Genomic DNA, 17,380 nt, shown 5'->3' with positions numbered 1-17,380 from the left:
GAGGAGATGGCGTTAATGAATTGAAAAATTAGCCACGCTGATTATTTACGCCTGCTCCGTCTAATTGCAGTTTGAGAACGAGATCATCACCAAGCTGGATCACGAGGTGGAGGGGGGCCGTGGAGACGAGCAGTACAAAGTTCTCTTTCAGAAAATGTAAGTGCTGATTAATGGGCAGGATTACAGCCCAGCCTCTTGCAAGTTAGATAATGTTAATTGCAACATCGCACTCCTCAAAATAATCACAGAGTGCTGATGATCACAGCTTGCCACAGTGATATTTGCTTTCAGCACAGTCAGATGTTAACTCTGCTTTGAAAAAAAAGAAAAACCCCAAAGCAGCTGAAGACTGAGGGAGAACCTCTTGTGTTTGAACACACTGGCTTCCTAACTGTGGCTTCTCTTTCTCAAAATGTACAACCCTCTAGTTTGCTGGAGCACTGCAGGAAGCACAAGTATTTGGCCAAGTCGGGCGAGACCTTTGTCACTCTGGTGGTTCGTCTGCTGGAGCGGCTGCTGGACTACAGGACCATCATGCACGACGAGAACAAGGAAAACCGAATGAGCTGCACCGTCAATGTGCTCGTAAGATACTTCACTCCTCATTTATGAGTCAGTATAGAACAAAACTAACCAATTTAGCCCTGTCACGTGACATATTCAACTAACACAAGCATTTTCAAGTTTGTATCGTTGCTGTTGTTTTTTTTTTTTTCCCAACATTTGTACAGCTTTCTAAACTGAAGCTCAAAACAAGAGTCAGTGGCAACAGTAGAATGAGCTGTTAAGCTTTTGGCAAATTTTTCTCTCAAACTCGGCTCTGCTGCTCATCTCACAAATACATGTTCCATATAAATGCGGCTCCATTTACAAGAGAAATAAACTGGCTTTACACTAGTATAAGATTTATTACCATGAAGCAACAAAGTAATAAGGCCGCGAGAGGCTATAAGCGGACCCTCACCTCTGTGTGCCTGTCAAAGCATGTACTGGAAGATCTGCCTCTGTGAAAAGCCAGGTATGTAGATGTGGTCTGGCCCCTAGAGCATTACATGGGTAATTTTAAACATAGAACATGCAGTACTGCTTTTGACCACTAGATATGGCCTCAGCTTTGATGTATTTATCATCATCAGTAGTGTGGGTTAGAGATGATCAAAGAATGTGGATGATTAGAAGCATGTTTAAAGGCGTTTATTTGAGTAAATATCACATGTGTCCAATGGGTGGCGTTAGTTCTGTCACCCAAATGCATCTGTAAAGTCCAGAGTGGGACTGTCATCATGTGTTAAATTTGGAACATATTGGATGTGAAAGGAGAGGGTGGCACTATTTCAGCAGCACAGATTTGAGCTGAAAGATGTGTTGGGAGGTAGACCTTGATTGCGTGAGTGAAATTTGAAGCAGATTGGGCTTTATATAAAAAAGCTACATTGACTACCTTTACATGGAATCATTAACCCTTACACATTCTGAATATTAGCAATACTCTGGTTGCGCATGGCCATGTAAATCCCATAACCCTTTAAAAAAAAACGAAATATGCTCATATTACATTTTTTAAAAATCCCCAAAACACCACTGGGCTACCCTTTTTCTAACCTGAATAGATGGTCATGTTTACCCCTATCAGGATATATATATATATATATATATATATATATATATATATATATATATATATATATATATATATATATATATATATATATATATATATATATAGAATGTTTCAGAAACTGGAATATTGACCTTAACCCAAATATTGACTTCATGTAAACGTAGCCACTGACTTCCAGGTTCATGGCGTGATATCAGAGTTAGACGCGTTGCCCTAAACACACCCTTTAGACATGACCAAATTAATGATGCTTTATGAAGGCCTGAAAGGCATTTCTCTGCATTTTTCTCCCTTTTTGTGCTATGTGTGTGTCTCATTTTTTTATGGAATATTTTGGCTCATGAAGGATGCTCCTGTCTCACAGACGCATTTCAAGAAAAACAGTCTTTAAATACAGCCTTTGAATTTAGACTCAACTAAGACAAATATCACAGAGCGCCAGAACATCCACTATTGATGATAATCATTTTACAAGCTGTGAGCTGTGGCTCTGCAAGGACTGAACACGATTTATCTGAAATTCAAACAAGCTAAGCTAACATCTGTGACAAGCCGGCACCTCTTCTCAAGTCCTCTGTGGAACAAGAGGCCACTGTGTTTGATTTTTGAACAGTTTTAACTTTCCTGCTGAACTCACATGAAACACATTTCAGGCTTTATTGGTGTCATTTCTGATCCTTGAATCTATATTTCAGGGAAACAAAAGGAAACCCCTCACAACAGATATCACCCATGTCTCCGTAATGAACAGCTTCATGTGTTCATGTTGTCAATGCGCTGAACATAATGACAGGCCTCTCTCTTTAAAGTAACAAAAACAGCCACCTCCGCATGTCACAGTGCATTAAGATGTTATCTCAGAGCGTCACCTGAAACGCCTCTCCTCCACGATGTGACATTTCTACGGAGAGAACAAGAATGTCAGTTTTGTCTGCTGTCACTGCTGGCATTGAACTGCCGGCCTGTGGCCTCCATTCAGCATTTATCTGAGTCATATTCTGTCAGAGCTCTGCCGGGTTTGTGGAAAATGTTACTTTTTAAGTTTGGCAGCCCGACTGCGTTGCTGTGACGTCAGCCGACGTGGTTTGCTTCTTACTTTGAGGTCTTACAAACCTCTAAATATATAATCACAGAAGAATAAATAATTTTAAGCAAATCATTGAGCCTAAAAGACAAATTTAAAGTGCAACTGCTGGGAAAACTAGTCAGTAAAGTCTAACACCAATAACAACACAGTGTGAGCATGCCCCAGTCTTTGAACGTTGTTCTTCTAACTGTTTTTCTCTGTTTTTCACTCAGAACTTCTACAAAGAGATCGACAGAGAGGAGATGTACATCAGGTAAGAATAAATCTTATCCGTCACTTCCACTTGAGCTGTATTTTTTTACTTCTACATACCAAAGACTTCCGTTTGTACATTCTGGCTCCTTTCCTCCCAAACTGCACGTCCCCAGAGATCCAGAATAAAATATTAGATTTTGTTAAAATATATTTCTTCTTGCACAACCTCCTGCGTCAGTCTGTCAGGCTTTATTTGAGCAAAGAGAGGCTGTCAGGATGCATCAGTGTGGGGAAGTTAACTCTCTCTCTATTGTTAAAGCGCGAGAGGCTCGCCCTGACATAACCCATAAATCATTGCTATTTCCTGCCAGGTACCTGTACAAGCTGTGTGACCTCCACAAAGAGTGCGACAACTACACCGAGGCTGCGTACACTCTGCTGCTTCACGCCAAGCTGCTCAAGGTAAACAGACACAACACCGGCAGCAAATAACTGCACAAATACACTCTCTAAAGTACTTCAAACAACCCAAATACACAACAAAGCTGTTGTCAGGCAGATGGCATTTCACCTCAGGTATTAGAAATGTGTATTTGTGAATTTAAATGTGTTTATAGAGATAGGGCGGCATCCCTTTAATCCCAGAAAGGCATGAGAGGGCTGCTGAGAGGGCAGACCTGCTGAGCAGTGTCCTGTTCTAGTTTACGTAGTCGATAAACATCGCTGTTATTATCTTATCTCTCCTGGAATAAAAGAGCTAAGACGTAGTTCTTGAAGAAAAAAAAAGCATCAGAGGTAATGGTTTACTTCTCCTGTCCTCTCCAGCAGCTTCCTCACATAAGACGCATTTCTGTGTTAAAAGGGCTGCTTAGAGTTTCTGAGCAATCTTGAAAAAGTCTCCCTTCTAGATATATGCCTGATCGTAATCCACACTTTAAAATGAGATTATCAACACCAAAATTGGTAATTGCTAAATGCTACTTCTTTGCTTTCCAGTTCAGACATCTAAGTTCCCATGACAACACCGCATCATCTGACAAAGTTTAGTACTGAGAAAAAAGATCTGTGTTTTTCTCGGCTGAAAACGGTTTCTGGGATTAGTTTTGTAGTGATGGTGGACACAGAAGCCTAACTGTTAAACAAAAAAAGGAAAGAGGAACAGGGGAGTGATAGAGCACGAGCAACAGGCAAAAAAAATATTCTAAAAGCACAAACATGGGCTAAAGGATACAACACATGCTAAAGGCTAAAACACAGGAGTTCAGGCTAAAGCAAGAGCTAGGGGCTAAAATAAATGTTTATACACAAGCTAAAGGCTATGACATAAACTGAAGGCAGAAATCAAGGGCTAAGGGCTCAGCAGTCCTTAAAGGCTAAAACAAGAGCTAAAGGCTACATCAAAAGCTAAAGGCAAAACAGTTGTCAAAGGATAAAACACAAGCTAAAGGCCTGTGAAATAGCTAAATGCTAAATCAAAAGCTAAAAGCCAAGCAGTTGTTAAAGGATAGAACACGAGTTATAGGCCAAAAAAACAGGCTTTTACACAAGCTAAAGGCTTTAACGCAAGATGAAGGCAGAAATCAAAAACTAGAGGCTAAACAGATATTAAAGGCTGAAGCAAGAGCTAAAGGCTAAAGCAAGAGCTAAAGGCTAAACAGTTTTAAAGGATGAAACACAGGCTAAAGGCTAAAGGCTAAAGACTGGAAAAAACAGGCTTAAGGCTCATACACAAGCCAAAGGCTATAAAGCAAGATGAAGGCAGTAATCAAGAACTACAGGCTAAATAGTTGTTAAAGGCTAAAGCAAGAGCTAAAGGCTAAACAGTTGTGAAACGAAAGACATGAAATGAGAGTGAAAACACAAGCTTAAGGTCAAACAGTTGTCAAAGGATTAAACAAGAGCTAAAGGCTGTTACAAGAGCTAAATGCTAAATCAAAAGCTAAAGACTAAACAGTTTTTTAAGGATAAAACACAAGCTAAAGGCTAAAACAAAAGTTAAAACACAGGCCTAAGGCCAAAAATTCAAGCTAAAGGCTAAAACAGGCTTAAACACACACCTTGTTTAGAGTCACGTCTTCACAACAGTGTGCTCGCAACTCAGGGCCAAAAGTATTGCTGCAATCCACTCCAAACAGATCCTCCTCACATTCCTTTTAAGGTTGGAAGAGGAACACTTTTAGCTCAATTATGTCTAAAATTCAATGCATAAGTATTTTATGAGCATTGAGAGCTTTTTAAGATTACACTTTTTTTCTTAAATGTACCCTGCTCTTTGCTCAAACCTTTTTATCTCAGACAGAAATTCCCCCCCTCCATTCAAAGAGCTGCAGTGTCTATTCCTAGCTGTGCTTTGGTTTAACCTGAATCTGGAGTCATGCCTCTCCACCTTTTATCCAAATGGTTACATCCAACATCTCATCTCATATTTGCATAAACATCCGTCTGTTTCTGCTTTTGTATGTGTCCCAACAGGGGGAGGGGAGCAGGCTGTGACTAAATCACAATTTCCTTGCCGAACAGTCGCAGCGGCGTTTGCCGGAGTTGTTTTTGTTATTATTATTTTAATACACCTTGTCTCCTGGCAGCTGCGGCATTCCTGATCAGGTATCAGAGAGGGAGTCACTATTGTGTCCTGGAAATTGGTTCATTTTGTTCCACCGGAGCCTGGAGAAAGCCTTTCTTCTCCAATAATCTCTCCCCTGTAATCTCTGAAGTGTGTGTCCTCCTCTTGTCTTCAAACAGAGGATTGTGGAAAACAAGCTTGATCCAGGATGAATGATGGATGCTTGATTCTGCATCCACCAGCAGTTATGGAGTAAAAACTGGCTCCTGTGGTAATAATTACTCCTCCAGCAGAGTGTTGGCGGCGGCATTATAGCGCTTGATGAATCTACGGCACTTTGTGTGTTGTCAGAGATGCATCAGCACTTTAGTTCTGTCGATGCAGCCTCGCCAGCCATCCATGAATATAAACGCAGATCCTTCTTAGCATGTAAATGCTGCAGCCCAGCTGTAAAGAAATCAATATCCTGCTCCAGAGCCTGCCAGCATCCCTCTTCATGCCACAGCAACAATGTGCAGAGCTATTACTCTCACCCATCTCTGGTTCTGCTGTTCCCTCACAAGAATCTTAATCAGCTTTTCTTATAGTTTTTAACTCCTCAGGTTGCTCACAGCACCAGGAAGCCTAATTAAAAGCGTTCAGTAATGAATCAGACCTGATGAGGTGCAGAGAATTGGGTTTCCTTGACTTTGAGGCCAACCACGTTGTCCATCTCTTTGCTAGCCAAGCTGCTCCTGCCTGTCAGAGAGCTCATTATTCTCAATGCAGCGTCAAGAAGAGGTGTGATGGAGTTCAAAGTCAGCAAAAAAAAGACACTGTGTCTGTTTTTTAGATAATCCTCATGATTTCTGCACAATCAAGCACATTTTGTCATGGAGATCATGACAGTATTTGAATGACACCAACACTGTCTGATCCTATTCACTCACTGCTGCTGGCTGTGCCACCGCAAGAAATTTGGGGTTTCGTGTCTCACCCAAGGATATTTGGAGCTACTGGATCAGAGGATGGAAGAGCCAACTTATCAACTCATAATCGACCGGCTCTTCCAGCCTCAGCCAAGACTGCCCCACATGACAGGAGTGAGAGTGACGATGTAGACAAACTTCTCATTGCAGGGAGGAGAGCTTTTTCACGCCTGTCAGGTCGGGGTAAATATGGAGCCAAAATGATGACTTCAGTGTTTGGTATTGAAATAAAATTTGGCATTGAAAAACATATGAAAAATGTAAATGGCAACAAAACAGGTGATGGCATTAGGTTTAAAACTTGGATATTGAATGTTATATTATTTATTGTTAATTTTTCATCATTTTTTGCATTCTGATATGTTTTTGAATGAACTGTGACATTACATTTATTTATTATTTCATAATTTATATGGTGTTTACCTTTCTTGATCACATTTTTTTTTCCACTCACTGTCTTTTTTCAGTTTCAACTTTCTGCCACTCTTTTGACACGGTAGGAGGGTTTAAGAGGAGGGGCTAAGGGGTGTGAGTTGCATATTATTTCTGAAAACTGCAGCACTCGGCTGGACCCTGCAGTACCTATCAAACCGTTGAGCATGAGACATCCACAATGTCACCTGGAGCTCCAAAACCACAAATAAGTCTGTTTCTTTCTGCTGTTGTTTATCCAAAAGTGGAATGGATTACAGTTAGTGTTGAAGTGATGAAATGACCTTCTTGAGAAATAAAAGAAATCTCAATAGTAGACTCCTTCTTAGCCACAGTTGAGCTGGCTAATGCCTATGAGTGAACACTGGCTAGCTTCAGCAGTCCTCTGCAAATCTGTTATTACATCATTTCAACACTAACTTCAATCCATTCCACTTCTAGAGAAACAAAAGAAACAGGCTAATTTGTTGTCCAACAAAACGTCAACATATTTATAAACTGTGACATCAAAAAATGCAATATGATGTTTTGTTGCCATTACAATTTTTTATAAAGCATGTTTTTCAATGCCAATGTTTCTTTTTTCAGTTTCAGGGTGTTTGTCAATACCAAACATTACAGTCATCGTTTTGGCTCCATAGGTAAACTGGAAAGAGTATCATTGTCACAAACTGGTTTTAAAACTGGACGTAAATAGCATCCTTAATAAGATAAGATATGATCAAGATAAGAACTGTAAAGTCCTGCACTGACTGAGCTGTTCAGTATGCTCTGGATGGATGTTTTATCATCCATATCCACAGTTTCCATCACGCCCTGCCCTGAATGAGTTCCACCTTTAAAACAATCACACATTAATCATTTGCATTGGCTATAACTCAGGGTTCGATCTCCCGTCACCTGTTCCCCTTTTCGCTCTTTATTGTATGGCACCTCGTTGACCCTGCCACTGTCTCGCCCTCTGCAGTGGTCGGACGAGGCCTGTGCAGCCCACCTGACCCAGCGAGACGGCTACCAGGCCGCCACACAAGGACAGCTGAAGGACCAGCTCTACCAGCAGATTATCAATTACTTCGACAAGGGCAAGGTGAGGCGCACACATTTTGGCACCTACCCACACACTGAAAAGTGGCCATAATCATGATAAATCCTGGACTCTTATGGATGCTATTTTTGGATCCCAACATCTCTGTTAAATACCTTTTCTGGCATGAGGCTGTAGGTGTTGAGGAAGAGCTGCAGAATGGAAGTTTTATTCCTTTTCTGCAGAACAGGGATTGTAAATAATCCTCTTCTTTTAGTCTCTGTTCTTATGGACAGTATCAGACCACACAGGCACTAATGCAGCCGCTTTGTGTTCTCATACCTTTTATAAAACCCTTCCCTCTCTTCCTGTCCGTCTTTTCCATTTCTTGCAAACCACTTCAGCCACATTCTCGAGACTCATCTCCGTCATGACACAAAAAAAGCCTTTCTGCACATAAAGAGAATGTTCCAGTTGAGAGGGACCTTGTGACTGTTTTATTCTGCCATATTTTCTTGATTTATCCCAAAAGGACTAATCTGATTTCCCTCCTGTAAGTAAAACTTGGAATAAATCCTCAGGTGGAACTCCTCAGAGATGAAGTCTTAAGGCGTTTCATATGTTTTCAGTGTTGATGTGTAGCCACCGATCTTTCCTCTCTAGCCACTGTCACTCGGCACAGTATGGCTGAGGAGACGCCAAACTGAACAAGATTTGGCGCAGGACACACACACACACAAACAGCCCAGAGTGATGGGGAAGTGTTACAGTGGCTGTGAAAACATCAACACTCCAAAGGGGCGTGAGGACGGTTTCTCAGAGTCCTCCAGATGGTGTTGCCATCACCACTCTATCTGATGGCAGGCTGATCTGAGTAGCAGTCTGGACTCGGTCCACCTCCAGTCTGGCCCAGATCGGCCAAGCTCGATCTGGTTCATCAGGAAGCCACTTAGAAGCCTTTCAACATGTCTGAGTGGCTCCTGTCGGTGTGCGACAACACTCCATCCGCTGGAGCAGTCACTGGGGGAAATGTCTCACTATAATAAATATTCTCTTCCCAATTAAGATGGCTTTTATGTTGTAGTGTGTAGCATCAAAGGAAAAACAAAACTTGTATTGGTATAAATGAATAATTTCCTTTTTTATTTTTAAAAGAGCTGAAATTGATCCCTGCTGCCTTGGAGAAATAATTTGTTCTTTTCAGCTGGCTGAATGCAGAGAGCTGTACTGAAGCTTGAGTCTTGATATTTAATTCATTTACTAACTATCTGTTTTTATGTGCCCAATAGATGTGGGAGGAGGCCATCATTTTAGGAAAAGAGCTGGCTGAACAGTACGAAAATGAGATGTTCGACTTTGAGCAGCTCAGCGCATCCTTGGTAAGTGGTAAAATTGTATTTTCTAACTTTAACATGAGCGAGAATCCAGACTATTAGTACTTTAAAGCCATTAAATAAGGATGAATCACTCAAGCTTTTAAGGAAAAAAGTTTTTTTTTTTTTTAATTAATTTTATCTGAACAAACCCTGGCCAAAATAGGAAGCAATAAAAGAAGAATAAGTCTTCACGTTTCCCTGACACTGGTGTGTTTTATCTCCCTCCAGAGGAAGCAGGCCCAGTTCTATGAGAACATCGTGAAGGTGATCCGACCCAAACCAGACTACTTTGCTGTTGGCTACTACGGCATGGGCTTCCCCTCCTTCCTACGCGTGAGTACTCACATCATTACACATCCCCCGCAAACTCTCAGCACCCTTCCATGGCTGATAACACCGAGTGGGCGAGCCACTTGTCAAAACAGATGATCGATAGGTTTACTAGTGCTCTCCACATTCTCCGCCGCAGCCGTCGATACGTTTATGTTTCACACGTCTCGCTCCCACGGGTTTTGGGTTGTTTTGGCAGGACTTCACTTGTTCGACATCCCACCTGGTCTGGCTTCCATCCACTTACTCACTCACAGCGAGCAAACTGTGAATCACAGCAGCTGGTCCATGTGTGGGCTTTGGAGTAGATCTAGAACAGTGTGCTGGACAGACGCCCTTCAATGTGGGAAAGTGAGTGTCTTGGAGAAATGTAGGGCGCTGCAAATAAAACAATCTCCCTCCCACCTTTCTGGCCTCGCATCACCTCATTCATGTTTAACCCATGTGATTGTCAGTATCTCACTCTCCCTGCTGGACGCTCCTTGTTATCAAACCTTTTGTGAAAAATAAGAGGAAATATGTTTTGTAGATTTTTTATATTTAAATATGTGTGTGTTTGTGTGATAAGTTTTGCATTCACTGCATGGTTGTGGTTTGCAGTTGCAGAAATAATTAAAAGGATTGTTTTCAGTCATATTTTGTCTGCACACTGTTCAGACAACATGACTTACTCCGTGAACATGGCCACTCCTCCAACCAAAACTTTGCCGGTTTGGAAATTCTAAATTCTAAATCTACATTAAAAGTGATGTTTAGAGCTAAATGTGGATAAATAATGTTGTTATTTGTAGTGTGTACAACTTTACAATTGGCACCTCATCGTCAAAAGACTGGCACAGACCAGAACAACCCGCTGGAACAGCACACTGTATATGAGGCGCTTTCTCATCAAACAAAAGCAAGCCACTGGAGTTTATGGGACAGAAAACAAGCTCCCCAACAGCCTTAGTGTGAACCAGCCCAGCATCAGCCATCTGAACAGAATGTTTGCTGTAATAGCAGAGGGCCAGGCATCATCATCATCGTCATGGAGCATCAGGAGAAGTGCTCCAATGACCACTGCTGCAGTACAGCTGGAGACAGACCTTGCAGAACACTTACTTGAACGTGAAGCTTGTCCACTCAAGTACTGGCCCTGAAGAGAAAGAAAGATTTTCCTCTCTGGTCAAGTTACCAAAAAGTACCTCTCAGCATCATGCAGCAGTTTAGATGGTGAATGGCTCTCTGATTCTGTAGCTTCCACTCTTGATGACAAAAGCAGGCTCTCTGCTGAAAATCGAGATGCTTCTGTTCCTTAATAAGAAGCTGTCACTTACCTTTCCACCTGCAGATGACAGTTAAACAGTTACGCAGCTTAAAGATTGAAGCTTTGTTTTGATTTTGTGCACATTTGAATAAAACTTGGGAGAGTTAACAGTTGCAAACTATTTTATTTTGCACTTTGGTTTAAATTAAAAAAAAAAAAAACGAAAACTCTAGGAGTTGATGGTTTTATTTTTTTACTTTTGTTACATGTCTTAAACTCAGAGAGTGCCGTTATTTTGAACTTAATGGCAATGACTGTGCTGCCTTTTTGTTTTTAGAAATTAAAAATCTTGTTAAAAAAATATATTTTTCATTGCGTCAGTTGAAATTTTTTAGCTTTAAAAGCACCAGTGGTATCTGTAAGTAGTGGCACAGTGGTCTGAAAAAAAGCAGTATTGAACATCCTAAGTTGAAAGAATCGTCATTTTCCGAGCCATATTAAGCCATATGCTATATCTCTCCTCATGGCACACAGCCTTCTCAGAAACAAAGCTTGATCGTGCTTTTTAACAGAGTTAAAGTGAATTACTGGATGTCTTCCATTGTGGCTCTTTGTTTACTGTGCCGCGTTTTTCTTCTTCGTTGGATTTATTAGCGGGATCTGGGTTGGTGGAAACGGGGCTAAAAGGTTATGACATGGTGGTCTCATTTGAATGACTTTATTTGACCCTGGCTTCACACCAGTTAACACCAGAACACCCAGCCTCTTTCCAGTCAAACCTTTACCTTTGTTATTCGTGCAGCTGCAAGACCGTACACCCAAAGCCCTCCCAGTTTCTAAAATGACTACGATAAATTGGCTGCAGATTGCAATGAGTATGACCACTCCATGAAACTGAATAATCTATTTATAACCACTTACAGAATACTCTTGGCTGCTGAACCTGAACTGATGTGTATTTCCCCTCTAAATGTCCTGGCTGGGCTTGTGCCAATCTGATCGCAGCTTATCACACATTTAATATGTGTTTAACAGCCGTTTGATATCTCCTTGTGGCCTTATTCAGCATCTGAGGTGCTTCTTCTGCTCTCTGTCTGTGCAGGCTGCCCTGTTCAGCCCACATTATCAGCGTTTTTTAAAATAGAATATTAAACTGATGGAGGGAGGGTAGCGTAGCATTTATATCAGGGAACTGTCCAGCACATAAGAGAGAATCAGAGGTGCTGATGGAGCCTTTTGTTTGCTTTTAATAAATTCCCTCTTACAGCTGTCTTTAGGCTCTAATCTGCAAGCTGCTGAAGGTGTTGTTTCTCCTGTCTGAGAGGGATTTGAGCAGTTTTTATCTCACAAGCAACACTTTAAATGCCCTTAAAGTCTCCAGGGGATAAGATGATGTAAAAAGTCCACTTCCAAGAACAGTGATCCCCTGATCGTAGCCTGTTTTCATTCGATTATGAAGAACAGCCTTTTCACAGGGGTCTTTTGCTTCCCTGTGATCTCCATATGCCCCGCCTAACCCCTTTCATCTTGCAGGGCAGAAACTCCATTACAGACAGGGCAGACTGCACATTGGCCTAATCTAACCGGCTTTTTAAACAGCCTTTGAGGATGGATTTAAGCTCTTTTTTATGATGCTGGTTTGACCTTACCTGAAATAGCCAAGGCGAGTGTAAGGCAGTACAGGAATTTGTACTGTTTTTTAAGAGTTTTATTGTCTTTCAAAATCTGGGCTGTTCTGAAGTGGTCAGAAGCATTTATAACCTCCAGGAAAGCTCTTTTTAGCCTCTGTTTTTGTACATTTTCCCTACATTTGTAAGAGCAGAAAGACTGGACTGAATTTTATTTGAGTCATGTATGATCTCCTGCTCCTGAATCATGATAATGTACTTTAAAATTTGTTGTTTATACTAGCGCGAGTGTAAGAAAATATGATATTTAGTGAGAAAAGATGCAGATCTAGTACAGTGCGGTACAAACCAACCAAGCATTAATCAATTCTGATTCTACAGTTGTGGCTTGACCTCCATCAGAAGTTCATATGTCTGTTGTTAAAAGTGTTTCACTGCTGTTGTGGATCAGACTGAATCTGGGTCAAGATCACTTCATGCAGGCCAGATAAGAAGACATCTGCAAAGTAGCAGCAACTCGAGAGACTCCAAATATTACCTGAAATCCTACTTGAGGTCTTCCACTTCAGGAAGAAGTTAATCAAGTTTTCATTTTCCACCAATTGTCAGAGCTTTTGAGTTTTCTCTGATTAAATTTCTGGATCTTAAGTCTTGTTGAATCTGCTCTACAGCACTCAACATTTCTCTGTGCTAATGCTAGCTGCAGCTCCTGATGCTTCATATTTTTCAGTAAATCAACAATCTTTGCCATGACCTAAAGTGATCTAAGAGCAGTTTTCCCCCTTCAGGGCCAAAGTTTTGTAAAACACACACTTAAACGCCCTTTTGGAAGACAAAAACACTTGCTAAAGTCCCCATTTAAGAGCCAGAAAGTGCACTAAAGTCTCTTTTGGGAGACAAGAAGCTAACTTAACTGCCCTATTGGGAGGCAAAAACACATGCTAAAGTGCAAGTGGGAAACGAAAATGAGTGCTAAAAATGCAATGTGCACTAAAATGCCCTCTGGAGGCGAAAACGAGTGTTTAAAGGGGCTGTGAGGAGTTTGAAAGTGATCTCAAAAAAAGGCTCCCTTCTAGATGTATGTCTGATCCTAATCCGCACTTTAAAATGAGATTATCAGCGCCAGTGTAGGTTATTTCGAAATGCCACTTCATAGCTTCTTCGCAGCTTGCTGTTAGAAGGGTGGACGGCTACTAAAGTACTGTATGAACTGACATTTTACTTGTTGACATGCTAGCCTACGGGTAGGTAGTAGCACTGGGCTGCTAGCAGGGCTACAAATAGCCGACTACTGACGTATGGTACGAACCTACGTTTGCTTGTTGTTACGTTTCAAACAACAGCGCTACGTAACTGTACTGAAAAATACCTTGCCTTTTTGCGTCATATCTGGTTAAAATTTGCCGTTAACAAAGAAAATCAGTTCCAAAACTAACAAACGCCTGGTTAACAGTTACATTTTTACGACAGTATGCGTGAGACTCCGGGCCAGAAGGTGGCGAAGCCGTCCAGTTAAAACAGATCCTTCTCACAGCATCTTTAAGTGTCTTCTTGGGTGACAAATATGAGTGCTAAACCACCCGAAGCAACAACGTGTGCCTAACAGCCTTCTTGGGAGGAAAAAACGCCCAACTGCCCTATGAAACACATGAAACTTAGTATCTTCTTCGATGGAAAGAACGTTGTTTGTGCCTTTCTTTTCTTTTCACTCCTGCCCTTCAAAAGGTCTGTGCATGCTACTGCTTAAACGTTTTATGTTTGAGCTGAAGGATTGTTTTCCTACTCTTATTACTGGTGAACACTTGTGTCCCACGTTTTACATCCTGTAATCTGGTGTTTTTGTGGGAAAGAGTGTAAAAACATACACACCAGTGACACCATTTTTATGTGCTCATCATCTTGTTGAGGCTGATTTTTCTTCTCTTTATGTAATTGTGAATCATACCCTCACTTACTGTAACGAATGTGTAGGTTGGTTCATAAATAAATGAAAGCAGCTTCTGTCAGAATAATTAACATATGATATAAGACTTTTAATTTATACCTCCCTTGTGGATGATCTCCACAGTGGAGATGAAAGGTTTTACAGATCTAGGGTATTTTTTTTGATGATGTGACTGATACTAAGAAGCTTGTAGTTCATAGTGTCTTATTCAGCGTGGCTTTTTCTATCACAGCATTGTAGTGTCCTCAGGGGAAAGTCAGTTATGTGAGAAAATCAATAGTAGAATAAAGGCGTTTTGTACCCACCCCCCTTAGGAATTGATTTTATGCAAGAGTGCTTTATTCAGCTGCTTATGATCTATTAGTTGTTAATTTTCTTGGACACAGGGGTACTTGCTAATTAAAATGCTCTTAATCAAGTCATTTGTCTGGATGTTTGTACATGAGTTAGAAATCGATCCCAGTTGTCCTCCTCGTGATGTACGTCTGTGTAGAAAGACTTTTTTGTGCATTTCCATCCATCTGTTGATATTGCTGAACACTAGCAGAGCAAGCAGTAAAAAGACAGCCCCAGAATATTAATGCAGAGTCATTTTTTGGACCATAGAAATCTTTAAAGCCTCGTCAAGAAGTTTCTCGTCTATTCCGTCAGAGTTTCTTTAAGCTTTCTGACACATTAAAGGTGTTTCGAGAATTTCCAGCGCAGTTTTCTTCTGCAATTGTCTGGTGTGCTTTACATCCAGGCGGCGTATTTTCCCTCCCATCCCTTCTCTCCCTATCAATCCTTAACTCTGCTTAATCCCTGCATTGAGTTTCCTGTGAGCGCTCAGCTTAAAGAGCGGCTGAGGTTTTGTGTGAAAGTCGTTCTGAAATATGTATCCGAACACACCACATCCGGAGACGCTCGGTCGTGAGCTGTCATGTTCCATCAGTGTGAATGTTCCTCAGACGGACCCCTGAGCACACTCAGGGAGATGAGGGAGCGTTCCTGGCTCATGCATTTTTAGGAGCACTCTTCCTTTTACCATTCTCTAACGACTTATTTTGGTAAAAGATAAACAAGACAACCTTTGTACCACTCCTGTGTCTTTCAAATCGAATACTGCAGGAAGAATTTTTCATTTACACTTTTTTTAAGCCTTGTGATTTCTCTCTTTCAGTATTGCTACAAGCTCGTCAAAGAAGCTCAAATCCAGACCGTGTGCTTCATTTGAACTCAGTAACTTTGCAGTCTTGTAAACTGTTGCTTCTTTGTCCCTCAGCTATATGAAATTGCCTTTTTCACCCTGCAGCCAAGAAAGAAAAGCCTATTTTTGCATAAATTATTTCCTCAATGACAGTCATTTTCTCTGCCAGAGCTGGCCGGTGTAGGTTTGGGGGTAATGACAATGAGAGTCCTAACGCTGAGATTACTGTGTACACGAGCTGAATTCTCAAAAACGTAATGAGAGTCTTCTGTGCTCTTTAGAAATAAGCATAGACCACGCTGTGATGGAAGGAGATTACACAGCCGGGTGATGAATGATCTCCCACTTGTTCTTCGGCTGAAAAACGCAGCTTTGTATCGTCAGGCAGATCCTCCTCTGGTGGGATGGGACGACTCTGGGAATCAATGTGCTTTTGTCAACGTATCTGTCAAAGCAAATTTGAAAACGGCCCCCAGGCATATTTCATGTCTGCATTTGCTTTAATTAATTTGGGATTTGAGATGTGCAGGAGGAAAAGAATTACCGGGTGTGATGCATTGTGAAGCGAAAGAGGGAAGTATAAATGGCTGTACTCTACGGGATCCTGGGGCCACCGGTTTGACATCGTGGTAAAAGTCGTGAAGCCCTCGCTGTAGCGGATCATGAGCTCACCTCTCGGTGCAGAGGGCCGGTCATTTGGTGTCTTACAACACCTGAACTGTGGCACTGGTTTATCAGCAGCTGTAGCTGGTTGCAGCCGTTTGTGGAGCAGAGTGGTGGTAACCCTTTTCCAATCTGTCAGTCAGCAAAAACACAAGTCTCCTCTAAAGCAAGCTCACTCTGAACCCGGCTGGGACTGACTAATGGCTGCATCAGTGCCAAGAACTTTCACTCACCCTCATTTCCAAGTATTTAAAATGGAGATTATGATAATGTATTGTAACCCTGCCACAGCGCTGGGGCCAGGTCGATTTACAAATCAAAGCTGCTCTTCTCCACCTAACTTTTCCTTTACGTTATGATTTTGTCACTGTCCTGTCTGTCCCTACAGCTGTCTTTGATTGGATGTTTGCCTCTGGTTCTCATCTTGTGAAATGGTCTATGAGATGTCATTTCTAATACTCCCATACTCCCGAAAATGAACGATGTGTCCTTTGTCCACAGAGTGTGTGAACAGATGCACCTGCTTGAGCTGTCGTGTCTCTGCTCTCACGTTCACATCCAAGGACTCACTGTTTTTTTTTTTTTTTACTGTCTTTCAGAACAAAATGTTCATCTACCGAGGAAAGGAGTACGAGCGCAGAGAAGATTTCGAAGCACGACTTCTCACACAGTTTCCCAACGCTGAGAAGATGAAGACCACGACACCGCCCAGTGAGGACACTAAGTGCTCGTCTGGACAATGTATCCTCGGCATCTATCAGAGCTTTGCTAAACTGACTTTTTTTTAATTCTATTTTATTTTTTCTAGCTCTCTGTGTTTTTTGTTAGTGCACAAAGTAAAGAAAATGAGCTAGATTATCAGCGCAACGTGTGACAGTCTTTAAGAAGGAACAGATAGTGGATGTGCAACTGTTGGTAAAATTAACAGCAGACAGTAAAGTGCTCGGTGTGGAGTTTGTGTGAAGCTGTGTAGCTCTTTCTATTTCTAAAAGCTGTTAAGCTCAGCTGCCATGATGGTCAAATGACTTAAAAAAAAGGAGCTAGTTATAGCTACTTGTTACTTTACCAAAAAGTGATCAAATTAGTGACTGAATTACTCCTTCATAAATGTAACTA

At 41.4% G+C, this 17,380-nt stretch overlaps 1 protein-coding gene across 2 annotated transcripts in view; it reads left to right on the top strand.

Annotated features, from left to right (window-relative positions):
- Positions 1 to 17,380, top strand: part of dock1 (dedicator of cytokinesis 1) — a 252,787-nt gene that overhangs the window by 202,827 nt on the left and 32,580 nt on the right. For both annotated transcript variants that reach the window (XM_074662599.1, XM_074662600.1), the window contains exons 34-41: positions 71 to 156; positions 429 to 585; positions 2,921 to 2,961; positions 3,275 to 3,365; positions 7,834 to 7,953; positions 9,180 to 9,269; positions 9,495 to 9,599; positions 16,864 to 17,005. In XM_074662599.1, the coding sequence (XP_074518700.1) occupies positions 71 to 156; positions 429 to 585; positions 2,921 to 2,961; positions 3,275 to 3,365; positions 7,834 to 7,953; positions 9,180 to 9,269; positions 9,495 to 9,599; positions 16,864 to 17,005 (832 nt within the window). The remainder of the gene's footprint in view (positions 1 to 70; positions 157 to 428; positions 586 to 2,920; positions 2,962 to 3,274; positions 3,366 to 7,833; positions 7,954 to 9,179; positions 9,270 to 9,494; positions 9,600 to 16,863; positions 17,006 to 17,380) is intronic.

This window comes from Halichoeres trimaculatus, unplaced genomic scaffold, assembly GCF_033239565.1.
Source record: "Halichoeres trimaculatus isolate MK-OKI-2021-1 unplaced genomic scaffold, fHalTri1.1 fHalTri1_scaffold_23, whole genome shotgun sequence".
NCBI classification, from domain to species: Eukaryota; Metazoa; Chordata; class Actinopteri; order Labriformes; family Labridae; genus Halichoeres; species Halichoeres trimaculatus.
Note: the sequence above shows the minus strand (reverse complement) of the source record. Positions and strands in the feature narration are given on the sequence as shown.